This window comes from Dendrobates tinctorius, unplaced genomic scaffold, assembly GCF_039654945.1.
Source record: "Dendrobates tinctorius isolate UK_male_01 unplaced genomic scaffold, ASM3965494v1 ptg000265l, whole genome shotgun sequence".
NCBI lineage: Eukaryota > Metazoa > Chordata > Amphibia > Anura > Dendrobatidae > Dendrobates > Dendrobates tinctorius.
Window position 1 is genome coordinate 9,125,471 of NW_027361932.1, and position 15,778 is coordinate 9,141,248.

At 46.5% G+C, this 15,778-nt stretch overlaps 1 protein-coding gene across 2 annotated transcripts in view; it reads left to right on the forward strand.

The window, feature by feature from the left end:
• The window catches only part of TXNRD2 (thioredoxin reductase 2), a 177,407-nt gene that overhangs the window by 50,223 nt on the left and 111,406 nt on the right, over positions 1-15,778 (forward strand). For both annotated transcript variants that reach the window (XM_073559079.1, XM_073559078.1), the window contains exon 8: positions 5,206-5,276. In XM_073559079.1, the coding sequence (XP_073415180.1) occupies positions 5,206-5,276 (71 nt within the window). The remainder of the gene's footprint in view (positions 1-5,205; positions 5,277-15,778) is intronic.

Below are 15,778 nucleotides of genomic sequence, written 5' to 3' on the forward strand. Positions count from 1 at the left end.
CCTGAGGGGCCCCGCCCACCAAGTCGGTCCCTGAGGGGCCCCGCCCACCAAGTCGGTCCCTGAGGGGCCCCGCTCACCAAGTCGGACCCTGAGGGGCCCCGCCCACCAAATTGGCCCCTGAGGGGTCCCGCCCACCAAATTAGATCCTGAGGGGCCCCACCCACAAAATCGGACCCTGAGGGATCCCGGCCACCAATTCAAGCCCTGTGGAGCCCAGGCTACCGAATTGGATCCTGAGGGCCCCACCCACCAAATCAGACCCTGAGGCCAAAGGGGCCCCTGAGAGGCACCCACAGTTAAAACGGATCCTGAGTTGAAAGTCTTGCAGGGGCTGCAGGCAAGTCTCTCTTAAAGGGGCAGCCCGGGCACCATTTCAAAGCACTATCTGTACTTCCTTCAGGAAGTACACATCTAGTTATTATTCTACTTCTCCACGTTTTCTGCAATTAATGCGGCCCGAACCGCTCGGCGCAGAGATCCTGTTGAGGCGATGTTTCGAAGCCCTCGGTGGGGACAGGTGTTCTGTGTATTTTTGGAGTCAATCTGATTTGTAGTTTTTAAATAAAATCACATTTTAAGCAAAAATTTTCCCAGAGGAATTAATGGCGACCTTTCCATGACCCCCAACTGACATGGATTGAAGCCACAGCGCAGGTGCAGTGACCTTACAAAGTTGACAGCTATGCAAATGTAGCTTCAACACATGACCTGTATTAGCTAATATAAGCTGACAGATCGCTGATTCAAGGTCTTAAAGGCGCAGCGCGCCAATGGATTCTGAAAAGCCCCACCCAGTGATGGCTAACCTTGGCACTCCAGCTGTTGTAAAACTACAACTCCCAGCATGCCCTTGCAACCTGCAGCAGTTGAGGCAGCAGCTGAGGCATGCTGGGAGTTGTAGTTCTCCAACAGCTGGAATGCCAAGGTTCGCCATCACTGCAGTCGGACGCCAAAGTGGCTTTAGAAGCCCTGTGCCAAAGTGGCTACAGAGGTGACAAAGTGGCTACCAAGTGGCAAAAGTGGCTACAGAGGTGCCGAATGTGCCAAAGTGGCTACCAAGTGGCCAATGTGGCTACCGAGGTGCCGAATGTGCCAAAGTGGCTACCAAGTGGCCAAAGTGGCTACAGAGGTGCCAAAGTGGCTACTGAGGTGCTGAATGTGCCAAAGTGGCTATACACAACATTCATATTCTAACTTTACTTTCTTACAGTCGACACCTGATACACTGCTGTAAAGCTGGCAGCGCTGTTCACGCACCATGTATTTCCTTCAGGAAATGCCCATCTAGTTGTCCATATTTTAACATTTCTATTTTTTATTGCATTTTATTTTTCATTATTTTTTATTCTTTTTTATTATTATTTTTAATATATATAATAATTTTTATTTATATATTTTTTTTTATATATTTTTTTATTATTTTTTTCCTCCCATGTACTTCCCAATCTTGGTGGTATTTTTAGGTTTTTCTTTCCGAGTGGTTTGCCACTTAGCCTTCTTTGGACATTAACCTTTTACCATTATTTTTAGCATATTGGGGTACTTCATCATCATTTTGTATAGCATTATTCCCGAATACAAGCAATTCTTGGTCTATGTCCCTTTTGTTTGGTTTCATAGTCATTTATATATCAGTATAAAGGTTCTTAGCACCATGTACATGGCTTACTGAAATCAACAAAAATTGTAGGCTGTATAGAGTTTTCAGATGTCTAAGGAAGCAATGATACAGTGATTGAGGGCGCTCCCTCCGTTGGTCAAATCTCATGTGCCCTGGTCACTATTGATGATGGCATTTAAAGGGAATCTGTCAGCAGGTTTTTATTATGTAATTTGAGGACCGCATAATTTAGGTGTTAAAACACTGAATTTGACAATGTGTCACTTACCAAGCTGTGTGCTAATGTTTACGTACAATGAGGGTTTTATCACTAGGACATTATCATTGCTTTGACTAGTTGGCATGTGCTTGCTAGTCTGACTCTGCTCCTCCTCTGATATGCAGCTCACTGTCAATCGACTATATATAAAGAGAGCCTGGTGTGGGTGGATTCAGCTTGCTCAGTTCTGCTGTGTTTTACATCTAAACACTCTTGATTATGTCAGAACAGCTTCACCCAATAATCTAAGGGATACATTGTTGGATTTAGGATCTCTTTGCCTTCGTTAGGCTGCTCTCAGATGAGATAGCAAAAACGTGATAACAGATTCCCTTTAAAGGAGGAAAATGGCGAGAATTTAAGTTATCTCTGATCCCAGCCATTACAACATTTTATTCTCTGAAGATTACACCTGTGGTGAATCTGTGGCAGTGCCATTTCTACAGTACAATACTGTTATGTGTGCGGGTGGGAAAGGGCTGATAGCATATGTCTAAAATTGACCATAGAAATAGCAATTATTATTAACAATCCACCCAATACTGGTTGTATTGTGGTTAGGCTTTTATATCTTTGACTTTCTTTGAAATTGTGACATGTCTCCATAACACTCTGCAAGAACAATTCTTTTGGAGGTGCACAGACATCCTTTTAATAAACATGATATCATTGGATCTGTGTTCCACAATAGTTTGACCTCATCTTCATAATGAAATTCATGATATATTAATTATATATATTCGTGTAACATTGAGCATATGTTTTAATTTTGAAGAATTTTGTAATTTGTTAAATGGGTTGTTTAGAATTAGAAAAAGTGATGTGTGCTAGTTTACAGAAACAGCACCACACTTATCCATGGTGTGCATGCAGCGTGTAAGCGCATGTTCACACTGGCCACTGAACAGAAAAAAACAAAGACAGACACATAATGATTGCATACCCTGCAGTAAATAAATAAAAAGCATAGTGCATGAAAATTACCGTGTTTTTTCGGACTATAAGACGCACCAGACCATAAGACGCACCTAGGTTTAAGAGGAGGAAATTAGGAAAAAAAAAAATGTAAGCAAAAAATGTGGTTAATTCTGTACTTAATATCCCCTATCTTGGTAAATATGATCCCCTCATCCCTATCATGGTAAATATGGTCCACTCAACCCCATCCTGATACACATGGCCCCCTGTCCTGGTAAGCATGGCCCCCCTCATCCCTATCCTCGTACGCATGGCCCCCTCATCCATATCGTGGTATGCATGGCTCCCTCATCCTTATCCTGGTGTGCATGGCCCTCATCCCCATCCTGGTATGCATACCTCCTCATCCCTAGTCTGGCATGCATGTCCCCCTTATCTCTAGCCTGGTAGGCATGGCCCCCTCGTCCCTATCCTGGTAGGAATGGTCCCCCTCATCCCTATCCTGGCAGGAATGATCGTCCTAATCCCTATTCTGGTATGCAGGGTCCCCTCTCATCCTAGTATGGATGCATGGCCCCATCCTTATTCTAGTATGATTGGCCCCCTCTTCCCTATCCTGGCATGCATGACCCCATCAGAAAACATAAAAAAAAACATTAGGGTATGTTCCCACGTAGTTTTTAGTCTCTGCGGATTTTGTAGAGAAAACCGCAGGAAATCCGCAGGACAAAGTGCTGCGGTTTTTCTGCGGTTTTTCTGCGGATTATCTGCGTTTTTTCTGCGGTTTTGCCCTGCGGTTTTACACCTCATAATGGATGAGGTGTAAAACCGCAGCGTTTCTGCACCAAACAATTGACATGCTGCGGATTGTAAACCGCAGCAAAACCGCGTGGAAAAAAATGCAGCATGTGCACAGCTTTTTTTTATTTCCATAGGAAATAAAGGTACTGTACAACGCAGTAAAATCTGCTGAGTTTCTGCAGAGCCAAAAACGCTGCGGAAACGCAGCAGAATCCGCAGCGTGTGCACATACCCTTACACTTACCTTCCCGGCGCTCTCTCGCAGCATCTTGTTCCGATGCCAGCAGCTGCTTTATGCTTGTAAGCAATGCATGGCGGGGATGGTCATGCGCTGCTTGCAAGCCAAAGGGCAGCTGCCAGAGTACTCACTGCTCTGCACGCTGGGACTGTGTGTGCGCAGCGCAGTGAGTATTCATTGCTGCCATGTTCTGCTTACAAGCATAAAACAGACAAGATGCTGCGAAGGAGCGCTGGGAAGGTAATTGTAATTTTTTTTTTTTTTTTAATGTTTTCTGATGGGGCCATGCATACCAGGATGGGGAAGATGGGGCCAATCATACCATAATAAGGATGGGGCCATGCATACCAGGACTGGGATGGGGGCCAATCATACCAGTATTCTAAAGAGGAATTAATATTCATTGCTCTCCACCCTCATGGGCGTGGAATGCAGTCAATATTCATTTCTGTTTAGCAGTGGGCACAGGAGTTAGCCACAGTAGCCGGCTCCTGCCTTTGTGACACGCTCCTGCACCTCCCTATCACAGCCAGAGTCGGTACATCCGGACTATAAGACTCACCCCCCCATTTTCCTCCACATTTTTAGAGGAAAAAAGTGCATCTTATAGTCTGAAAAATACGGTATATCAAGCACTTGGTTAACATGTTTTTTGATGAAAAAAATCCAAAAGCCATCCCACCACTTCACAGTGACCCTAATTGGTACAGTCCTAACTAATATTGAAAACCTTACTGTTTGTCAATTGACATGCATGTGGATAAGGGCTGAGAAGGACTGGGCCCAGCTTGTGGACACACAGCCATGGGAGACCACATCTCATATGTCACAGTCCCATATTCCACAAATGAGGTCTGCAGCCAATCACTGGTCTCACTGGTCTCAGGCCACCTGTTGAGAACACTGGGGTCTTCAGGCTTTGGTGTCAGCAGCTAATGTAAGCAGTATACTAGAAGGGAGAATCAGAAACACAGTGCTGGAACTGAGGATCACTAAGTATTATTTCAGTTTTTAGCTTGTTTGTTATCCCTATTAAATTAAATATGCCTGAAAATAGTGGATTGTGCCGTAGTTCAAGTGGTGTGCTCTATTTTTTATTATTCTATGACATATATGTCAGATATAAATATGAAAAAAAACGCATGACAGGTTGCAGCTAAATTAATTGCAATGGTGCCGGAAATGTATTATGTTTTGGGATTTGTAAAAAAAATTACTTCTGCTTCTGAACTACTGCTATAAAGCGGACTGTGGCAAGTGTATCCCAGTGTTCTCACTGCAAAGAGTTACAATTCAGAAGTGAAAAAGTATTTCTCTTCTGTTTTATACATAGTAATCTTAGACATTGTCTCATTATTTATGTGGTAGATTCCTGGTGCACTGGAATATGGTATTACAAGTGATGATCTCTTCTGGCTGAAGAATTCACCCGGGAAAACGTATGTAACTAGTAAAGGCGTATGTTGCAAATATCATCTCAGGTGACCTGTTCCATAGCTAATAAGTTTTAGTGCGCCATTCTGGGCCTGTAGCTTTCAGTAAAGAGAACACTGATGTTTTTGTCTCATGACATAATTTGTTAGTATTCCGAATAATTATATCAGCATGCATTGAGTCTTTAATAGGCTGGTGCTGGCATATATACAAATATTTTGCTCAGAATATATATGTACATATATAATTCATATTTCAACATACTCTGCAAACTTCTGCTGATAACAAAAGATCTCTGCCTGTCCCTGAATGTGGGGTTCTGTAACGGGAACCTGTCACTTTTTATATGCAGTGTGACTCCGTGGTGAGCAAAAAGAGAATCTGATGAGAATGATTAGAAAAGATTCTGTATAACTTCTCTATTGTTCATTGAAATCTCTGGTATTTGTATGCATATGCATCTAGTGGGCGGTCCTACTCCTCTGTCAAATACATATGTATACTTTTTTGCATATGGCTCATTGACTGATTTATGCATATTTAATAATAATCTTTATATAGCGCCAACATATTCCGTAGCGCTTTACAGTTTAACTGTTTCAAAACACAAGTCATAAGTAACAACTTTAACAATATAATAATTAAAGCAAAATAAATTTAAATTTATAAATTTGCATATTTGCTATATTTTTGTTTATTGTTATGTCCATTGTGAATTGCGTACTTAAAGGGAACCTGTCACCCCCCCAGGGTGTTTTTCTCCTTCGTCTCATTGGGGGACACAGAGACTGTGGGTGTATGCTACTGCCGTCTGGAGGCTGACAGTAGGTATACAAAAAACAAGTTAGTTCCTCCTCCGCCGCATACACCCTCGCCCCGATAGCGGGCGGAAACCAGTTTTTTGCTTAGTGTCTTATGGAGGCACACGCAGTCTGGATCTCTCCAGGCTATTTTTTTCTAGTTTACCATGAAGATGAGACAGGGGCGACGGATCCTATAGAAAGGGTCCGATCTCCCCAAACCAACAACGGGCGAGCACGCTTTGAGTATCGCCTCCGCGTATCCTTTCCCGCACCGAGGGACATCTCTGGGACTTTTCCCCAGATATCTATTTTTTCTTTGTTTTTTATTTTATGAAGATAAGCATCCTATTGAAAGGATCCGATTTCCCCAAACCAGCAACGGGCGACCACGTGCGAGTGTCCCTCCACGTTTCCTTTCCCGCGACGTGGGACACTATGCCAGACTTAGCCCTGTCCACCCCTAGGTATAGAAACCATGGACTTGCACAGAGGCACAAGACTAGTCTGTGCGGCCCCCACTGCTCCACCAACGCATGACGGCGGTGCTGCATGGCGGCGGACGGTCCCTCTCCTCGCCTCTGCAAGGCGGTCGGAGCTAGGGTGCCTGCACCGTCCTAAACGGAAATACCTCAGGTGCTGGCTATCGAGCTGGAGCGCAGGTATGAGCTGGAGAGGGCCCTGGGCAGCGTTTTTCGAAGCCGGGGATAGTGGTCAGCTTACCCCCGGAGAGGCCGCTGCTGGAGTCAGGCGGCCATTCGGCTGGGGGGGGGGGACAGTATTTAGAATAGCTCGGGTAATCAGTTGGCATTAATCCCCTTTCACCCCCCTTCCTTCCTTCTTTTCCTCCCTCCCTCCGTTCCTCTAACCTTTCTCGCGCCGTCACTTCTCTCCTCCCTCCTGGTTTCGGTGCGGGCCGGGAGACTCGGTGGGCCCGGGGAGCCGCCAGCAGACGGAGCGGCATGGGGAGTCGGATGGCCGGGGTAGCGGTCCGCCAGCATACCAAGCGGGCGGACCGTCTCTAATTTAGCCCGCGGCTTCGGCCTGGGCCGTTGGCAGAAGTTCCACCCTGGGCGCGACGTCATATCCGGCACCGCCCCCTATGACCAAGGCGGGCGCCGGATAAAATTGAGGCCCCGGCTGCAAAGCAGGGTAGGCCGCGATAATAGAAGACTCGCAGCTTACCCAGGAGTGAGGCAGCAGGCGGACTGCAGGAGCACGGGGAGAGACACACAGGAGCGGGTAAGTGCGACCCTGTCCCGGAGCCACACTAAGGCACTACAGGGTTACCCTCCTCCTCCTCTCCCCTCGAACCTTAAAAGGATTTTTTTTTTTTGGCCTACGCCAGCAGTATGTCTGGAAAAGGAAAAACGCACACGTTCCTTTTATGCCGTATGCGTTTCCTGTGGGATTATGTTCCCACGAGCGCAGACTGTTAAGTTATGTGAAGCCTGCGACTCCGAACGCGCCCAGGAGCCCTCCCATGCGACAGAGCCCAGGGGTCTGGATCCCCCAGAATGGGCGATATCACTCTCTCGGTCCATGGTTTCGCTCACGAAGGCGATTGAGACCCTTCAGGCCCCGGATAGGGGTAGAGACGACGGCTCGCCTGTTTGGGAGGGTTCATCCACCTCACAAGAGCCTCTGGCCTGCAGGGGCCGCACTCTCTCTAGGCAGACGCATAGGAAAAGAGCCCATACTGCGTCTCCAGGCCCCTCCGGTGCCTCGGCATCCACGAGTGCGGCGTCTCGCTCACCGTCACCATTTTCTGGGAGCGACCAGAGTTCAGGTGATGACTGGGAGGAATCCTTGGACCTGGATACCCCGGGGTATCGGGAGACGGTAGACAGTCTTATTGAAGCGGTCAATCAGACTCTGGATATTGAGGATGATGTCTCCCTAACCGCAGGTCATAAGGTATCCTTTAAGAAGGCCAGGAGACCTCATAGAGTGTTTAGCACTCATCCTGAGTTCGAGGACATAGTGCAGCGGCACAGAGAACGTTCAGACAAGCGTTTTTCAGGACAAAAAACGCTAGAAACGAGATATCCGTTCGCATCAGAGCTCTGTAAGAAATGGGCAGAATCTCCGGTGGTGGATCCCCCAGTGTCACACCTGGCCTCAAGATCCTTGTTGTCAGTACCTAGTGGTTCTTCCATTAAGGACCCCACGGATCGACTCATAGAAGGTTTAGCTCGCTCGGTGTATGCGGCATCGGGATCAGCGCTCTTTCCTTCTTTTGCAGCAACGTGGGTAGCCAAAGCCATGATGTCATGGTCAGATTCTTTGAATAAGTTCCTACAGGATAGAGAATTGCCGACGGAAGTGGCTGAGGTAGCAAGTCAGATCGCGATGGCGGGTGACTATTTAATTAATGCATCTTTGGATGCGGCTAATGGTGCGGCACTAGCGGCAGCAAATGCAATCGCCATTAGGAGAGACTTGTGGTTACGGCTATGGCGGGCTGATTCGATTTCTAAGAAGTCTTTGACTTCCCTGCCTTTTCAGGGTAAATCGGCTATTTGGGGAGAAATTAGACAAGCTCATTTCAGATGCTACAGGGGGAAAAAGCAGCTTTCTTCCACGACAGAAGATTAGACTGCCATTTCGTCAACCTCAGGCGCGCTTTCGAGCATTTCGCACCCCCGGGTGGATGGCAGCGGCCAGTACCTCCACCCCAGCTCGCTATGGCCAAGACAAGGAGCGTCAGGTCACATATAAAACCAACCCGCTGGGTAGGATGCGGGGCCGCCCGCCCAGGTCAAGGGGGGCCAGGTCCCAGAGGCCCTTAGCGAAATGACTCGAGGCATCCGGTACCCGAGGACAGCAGAGTAGGCGGACGTCTGCTCAGGTTCTGCCGCATGACGCATGGGTGGCAGAATTAGTGTGTTCCGGGTACAAAATAGAATTTGTCAAAGATCGCCAAGACGATTTTTTCTTTCCCGGCTTCCCAAAACGGAATACCGGGCAGAGGCATTGCTAGGGGCCATCGAGGTGCTGCAGCGCAACGGGGTCATTGTCCCTGTACCAGAGTGCGAAAGAACCCAAGGATTTTATTCCAACCTGTTCGCAGTCCCCAAGAAGGACGGAACAGTAAGGCCGGTTCTGGACCTAAAGCTCCTTAACAGGTTCATCAGGGTCAGGTGTTTTCGCATGGAATCTCTCCGGTCGGTCATATCGTCCATGGAGCACGGAGAATATTTGGCCTTGATCGATGTCCAGGATGCCTACCTGCACATCCCGATTTTTTTCCCCTGCATCAAAGGTTCCTTCGGTTTGCAATCGATGGTCGGCATTTCCAATTTGTGGCCCTACCTTTCGGGTTGGCCACGGCCCCCAGGATATTCACGAAAGTGATGGCTGTCGTCATGGCCATTCTACATTCTCGGGGCATAGTGGTTTTGCCGTACTTAGACGACCTCTTAGTAAAGGGGCCGTCCTTTCGGGCATGCGAGGAGAATGTCAGCATCACACTGGATACCCTATCTCGCCTAGGATGGTTGGTCAACGGGAAGAAGTCATCCCTTACCCCAGCTCAGAGGATCTCATTCCTAGGGATGATTTTCGACACTTCCCGAGGGTTGGTAATTCGCCCTCAGGAATAGGCTTGGGCGCTCCGGCAGGGAGTTCGAAGTCTTCAACAGCCAGGCCCTCACACTATTCGGTTTGGGATGAGGGTTCTAGGGAGGATGGTGGCAGCGATGGAAGCAATTCCGTTTTCTCAATTTCATCTCCGTCCCCTGCAGCATGCTCTCTTAGCGGCTTGGGACAGGAGTCCGATCTCCCTCGATCATCAGTGCAGGTTGTCCTCTCAGGTTCGACGGGCACTTCAATGGTGGACGCGCAACTCCTCTCTTCGTCAGGGGAAGCCCTTTCCCCCAGATCAATGGTTGGTGATCACGACCGATGCGAGTCTTTTCGGTTGGGGGGCAATCTTCCGCCATCACACGGCCCAGGGGCAATGGTCGCCTCAGGAGGCTCGTCTCCCGATCAACCTGTTGGAGATTCGAGTGGTGCGGTTGGTACTGCAGCATTTTCAGCACTTGCTAGCAGGACGCCCAGTCCGGGTTCAGTCAGACAACGCCACGGCAGTGGCGTACGTGAATCACCAGGGAGGCATGCGCAGCAGGGCAACCATGCGCGAGATAGAGCATGTACTCTGTTGGGCCGAGAGGCACCACTCAGTAATCTCAGCAGTTCACATACCAGGCGTGGAAAATTGGGCAGCAGATTTCCTAAGCCGGCAACGCGTCGTGGCCGGGGAATGGTCCCTTCACCCCGAGGTCTTCCAGCACATTTGCCAACGGTGGGGGACTCCAGATGTGGATCTGATGGCTTCCAGGGAGAACGCCAAAGTGGGAACGTTTGTCGCTCGGTCTCAGGACCCACGAGCAATCGCAATGGATGCGTTGGTCCTACCATGGAACCAGTTTCGGCTCCCATACCTGTTTCCCCCACTGCCACTTCTCCCGAGGGTCATCAGAAAGATCAAGACAGAGGGGGTCCCGGCAATTCTGCTGGCCCCAGACTGGCCCCGTCGAGTATGGTACACGGATCTAGTGCAGCTCCTCGCAGACGTGCCTTGGCGTCTACCGGAACGGCCCGACGACTTACTGTCTCAGGGGCCGATCTGCCACCCGAACTTAGGGGCCCTGGCTTTGACGGCATGGCCGTTGAATCTTGGATTCTGACCCAGGTGGGGTTTGGGGCTTGAAGTGGTTGCTACAATGGTTAGCGCCCGGAAGCCGGCCTCGGCGAGAATTTATCATAACACTTGGAAAGTTTTCTTTCAATGGTGTCGAGAACACGGGGTTGCGCCATTATCCTTTTCGGTCCCCAACATCCTGGCTTTTCTGCAGTCCGGCCTAGACGCAGGGTTGGCGCCGAGTTCCCTTAGGAGGCAGATATCGGCCTTGTCGGTCCTTTTTCAGCGAAAGATCACTACCAATATGCAGGTCAAGACGTTCATTCAAGGGGTCTCTCATTTAGTTCCCCCCTATAGAGAACCCATAGACGCCTGGGACCTTAACCTGGTCTTGAGTGTCCTACAGGAAGCCCCGTTTGAACCGTTACAGGAAATTTAATTGTCATATCTCTCCAGGAAGAGTGTATTCTTGGTAGCCATGACTTCCATTAGGCGGGTCTCGGAGTTGGGAGCATTATCTTGCAGAGCTCCTTTTCTGACTTTTTTTTTAAAGGATAAAGTAGTCCTTAAACCACCGCCGCCTTTTCTGCCGAAGGTCGTGTCCTCTTTCCACATTAATGAGGACATTGTTCTGCCTTCGTTTTGTCCAGCGCCAGTACACAGAGTGGAAAGGGCGCTCCACTCTTTAGATCTGGTAAGAGCTCTCAGGAGGTACGTGTCAAGGACAGCAACTTTTCGCCAGACGGACTCGTTTGTGATTCCCGAAGGGCGCAGGAAGGGGCTCGCAGCCTCACGGTCGACCATAGCCAGATGGATTCGCCTAACTATTCAGGAGGCTTACCGTATTAGAGGCGCACCGATTCCAGCAGGGATAGGGGCGCACTCTACTTGGGCAGTGGGCGCCTCTTGGGCGCTTCGGCACCAGGCTTCGGCAGAGCAGGTATGCAAAGCAGCAACCTGGTCCAGCCTGCACACTTTTTGTAAGCATTACAATGTGCATACTCAGGCCTCGTCGGATGCGAGCCTGGGTAGAAAAATTCTCCACGCAGCAGTGACACATCTTTTAGACAGGAGGGCATGCGGCTTGGATCGGTGAGTTGTCCTCCCACCCAGGGACTGCTTTAGTACGTCCCACAGTCTCTGTGTCCCCCAATGAGACGAAGGAGAAACATGGATTTTTGTGAGTACTCACCGTAAAATCCTTTTCCCCGAGACGCTCATTGGGGGACACAGCACCCACCCTGATAGCCAGTTGGCTCTTGTTTATTTGATTAGTATAATTCCTTGTTTAATGTAGGGTGGTCCTTTTTCAGACATATGATTTTCTGCGTTAAGGCTAATTTATTGTTATGTTCTCCTACTGCTTTTGCACTAAACTGGTTTCCGCCCGCTATCGGGGCGAGGGTGTATGCGGCGGAGGAGGAGCTAACTTGTTTTTTGCATACCTAGTGTCAGCCTCCAGACGGCAGTAGCATACACCCACAGTCTCTGTGTCCCCCAATGAGCGTCTCGGAGAAAAGGATTTTACGGTGAGTACTCACAAAAATCCATGTTTCAGTTAAAGAGCCACTTTCTTTTTCTGACCCCTAGTAATGCTGAAATATCAACTTTTATAAATAGCTCCTCATACCTGTAATGTGTCCCATAAGTATGGTGTGTCCCCCTGTATCAGCCGCCTACCAGCCGTCCATCATGCCTGTCCGGTGTCTTGGCGCCGCCCACCATCTGTCCATCATGATAAAGAAAAAAGGTCCAGCTTTGCAAATTCAAGTCCAATTTATTGTTAAAAACAAGTCCAAAACAGAGCAAAAAATGGTGTGTTCACATGAGTAACAAGTAGTAGATTACGCGTTTCGAACAATAGCTTGTTCTTTCTCAAAACTACTTCCCTTGGGTGTTACTGCAATATATACTCTTTACACCCAGTAAATTACAAACACATGGTGTGAAGGGAGAAAAAAAAAAAAAAAAGGGGAGAGGGAAACATGTGTGAGATATAAAAAATAACATTACAAAGTAAAACACATTTTTTGTGAAAAGAGGGGGGAGCCAAAAAAGAAAACAAAAAAGAATAAAAAAAAACAAACAATTTTTTTTAAAAGTTTTTTTGTGCATATATATATATATATATATATATAATATATATATATATATAAATACAATTATAATAACATCAATAATGAAACATAATTTCTCTTCTGGCATTCAATCCATTTGGAAAGCATATATTTAGATAGAAAATCCAATATGCTTCGCGTGTTAGAAGACGTTTTTTCAGATCTCGACCTCTTATATGTGGTGTTATTCTCTCAATGCCCATGACACGAAAAAATTCAGTACTTCTTTGGTGTTCATTAATGAAGTGTCTAGATGCAGATGAGATGGAGCGATTAATACTGGAAGGAGATAAGATGTCAGTTATATGTTCAGATATGCGAGTCTTGAGCATGCGAGATGTGCAGCCCACATATCTCAAGTTGCATTTGGAGCAAACAATCACATATACTACATTTTTACTATTGCAATTAATATATTGTTTTATTTTATGTTCATTACACTTAGTACCATCAAAAAAGGAATGAACATTATTAGAATGTGCACATGTTCTGCATCTGGATGTACCGCAGCGGTAAAAACCGCAGCAGTGTAGCCATGTCCGAGATCCAGTTTTAGAGCTAAAAAAGCTAGGAGACACTATGTCTGATAAGGTGTTGGCTTTTTTAGCAACCACTCTGCAGCCGTTAGATAAAATGCTAGACAAAACCTCATCTTCAAACAGAATAGGTAGATGTTTCAAGAAGAGTGCTTTAATGGTGTTAAACTGAGAACTATATTGGATAGAGCAAACCATCTTATCTGGATTTTTATCATTATTATATACCTTTGGCAATAACAAATCATGTCTTTTTTTCTTTTGTACAATTTTCTTTGCTCTATCAAGACACCAATTAGAGTAACCCCTCTTGCTCAGCTTGTTGCAGCATGGCTCAATTTCTCCTTTCAGGGCATTGTCATCACTGCAATTTCTAGTGATTCTAGTGAGCTCCCCCACTGGTATAGATTTAATAGTGTGCCCGGGGTGGCTACTAGATGCATGTAAAATGGTGTTACCAGAAAGTGGCTTGCAGAATGTAGCAGTGCTGATGACAGCACCTGCAATACCTTTTAGTTTAAGATCCAGAAACGAAATTACATGTCGATCCGTCATAAATGTAAATTTGAGATTGAAATCATTAAAGTTGAAATATTCTATTAGTTCTGGTATGGCAGATACATCACCACTCCAAATAAGGAGTGTATCATCAATGAATCTGCCATACCAAAAAATACTAGACAAAAATGGATTATTGTCAGAATACAAAATTACCTCCTCCCAGTGCGACATAACAAGATTAGCCACCGATGGCGAATGTTTGCCGCCCATTGATACTCCTCTGCATTGTAGAAAAAAATCTCCATCAAAAAAGAAATAATTGTGAAGCATTAGGAAATAAATAACCTGCATGATATAATCACACAATTCATTAGTATAGTTACTTTATTTATGCAGGTGAAATTCCAATGCTCTGATTGCAACATCTTGAGGAATAGAGGTGTAAAGAGCAGTAACGTCACAGCTAATCCACTGAAAATCACTATTCCAAACTACATTAAAAAATTGATGCAATATGGCTTTTGAGTCCCTCAGGAACCCCGGCACTCGTGTAACCAGAGGCTGTAGCAAAGAATCTACCCACTGGCTGAGGTGTTCCGTGAGAGACCCAATGCCTGAAACAATTGGGCGCATAGGGGGTGGTGATATATTTTTATGAACCTTAGGAAGCCCATAGATTGTAGGAATAGTTGGAGAATCAATTTTTAAAAAATCTACCTGAGCCTTTGTCAGAACACCCAATGCTGCCCCCTCTTCAATTAGTTTGAAAATTTTTCTTTGAAAATCCTTTGTAGGATCATGAGGCAATTTTCTATATGTAGAACTGTCTGTTTTGGACTTGTTTTTAACAATAAATTGGACTTGAATTTGCAAAGCTGGACCTTTTTTCTTTTTCCTTGGTTACTGCGTGAAGACTGCACGTGGTCCGGGCTATCCACTACACATGCCTTCAGGTGAGCTGGCTTTTTTTTTTTTTTCTCTTTTTGAATGTCCATCATGATGCCCCTGTTCGTCGCTGCATCCTCCTGATTTGAATGCCTGCGCAGTGCGCACTGCCCGAGAACCGACATCAGGCTATTGCGCCTGCGTGATGCGGAGGCCCCAGCCCCGCAGTGTGAATAGATCATAACACACTGTGGGGTGGGATCTGGGGCCTCCATAACACGCAGGCGCAATAGCCTGATGTCAGTAACTCTTGTCAAGGCACAGGCGCCGGCATTCAAAACAGGAGGAGGCAGCAACGCACAGGGGCATCATGATGGACTGATGGTGGGTGGCACCGAGACACCAGACAGGCATGATGGGCGGCTGAAACAGGGGGACACATCATACCTATAGGACACATTACAGGTATGAGGACCTAGTTATAAAAGTTGATATTTCAGCATTACTAGGGGTCAGAAACAGAAGAGCCACCTTCACAGAATGCAGCCTTAGTGCTGCTGAAGGTGGCTCTTTAACTGAAAAACACCCTGGGGGGGGGGGTGACAGGTTCATTTTAATTGTCTTGTCATGAGTACAGGCACTTTCTTTGCTAGTAGTGTCATCGTTTGCCAATTTTTGTCTCAATAAAATCATGTTTTATTCACTATAAATTTTTTCTGACCTTTATTCGGTTGTTTCTTCCTAATTTTCCTCTATCTGCATGCACAGTCATACAGGGAAGACTGTGCATCGCTGAGTAGGACCGCCCACTGGACTTTTACATACAAACACCAGGGATTTCAATGAATGAAATGTTTCCTTCCAAAATGTATATCACTTTTATCAGCTCCTCCTGCACTATAATATCCTACAGATCCGAGACCATTTTCAACGTGACAGTTTCCCTTTAATAATAAATGGAAATAAAAAGTCCCTCTTTTTGTTGGAGTTTTTTAATGTTAAACATGGATAGGATTGACAAAA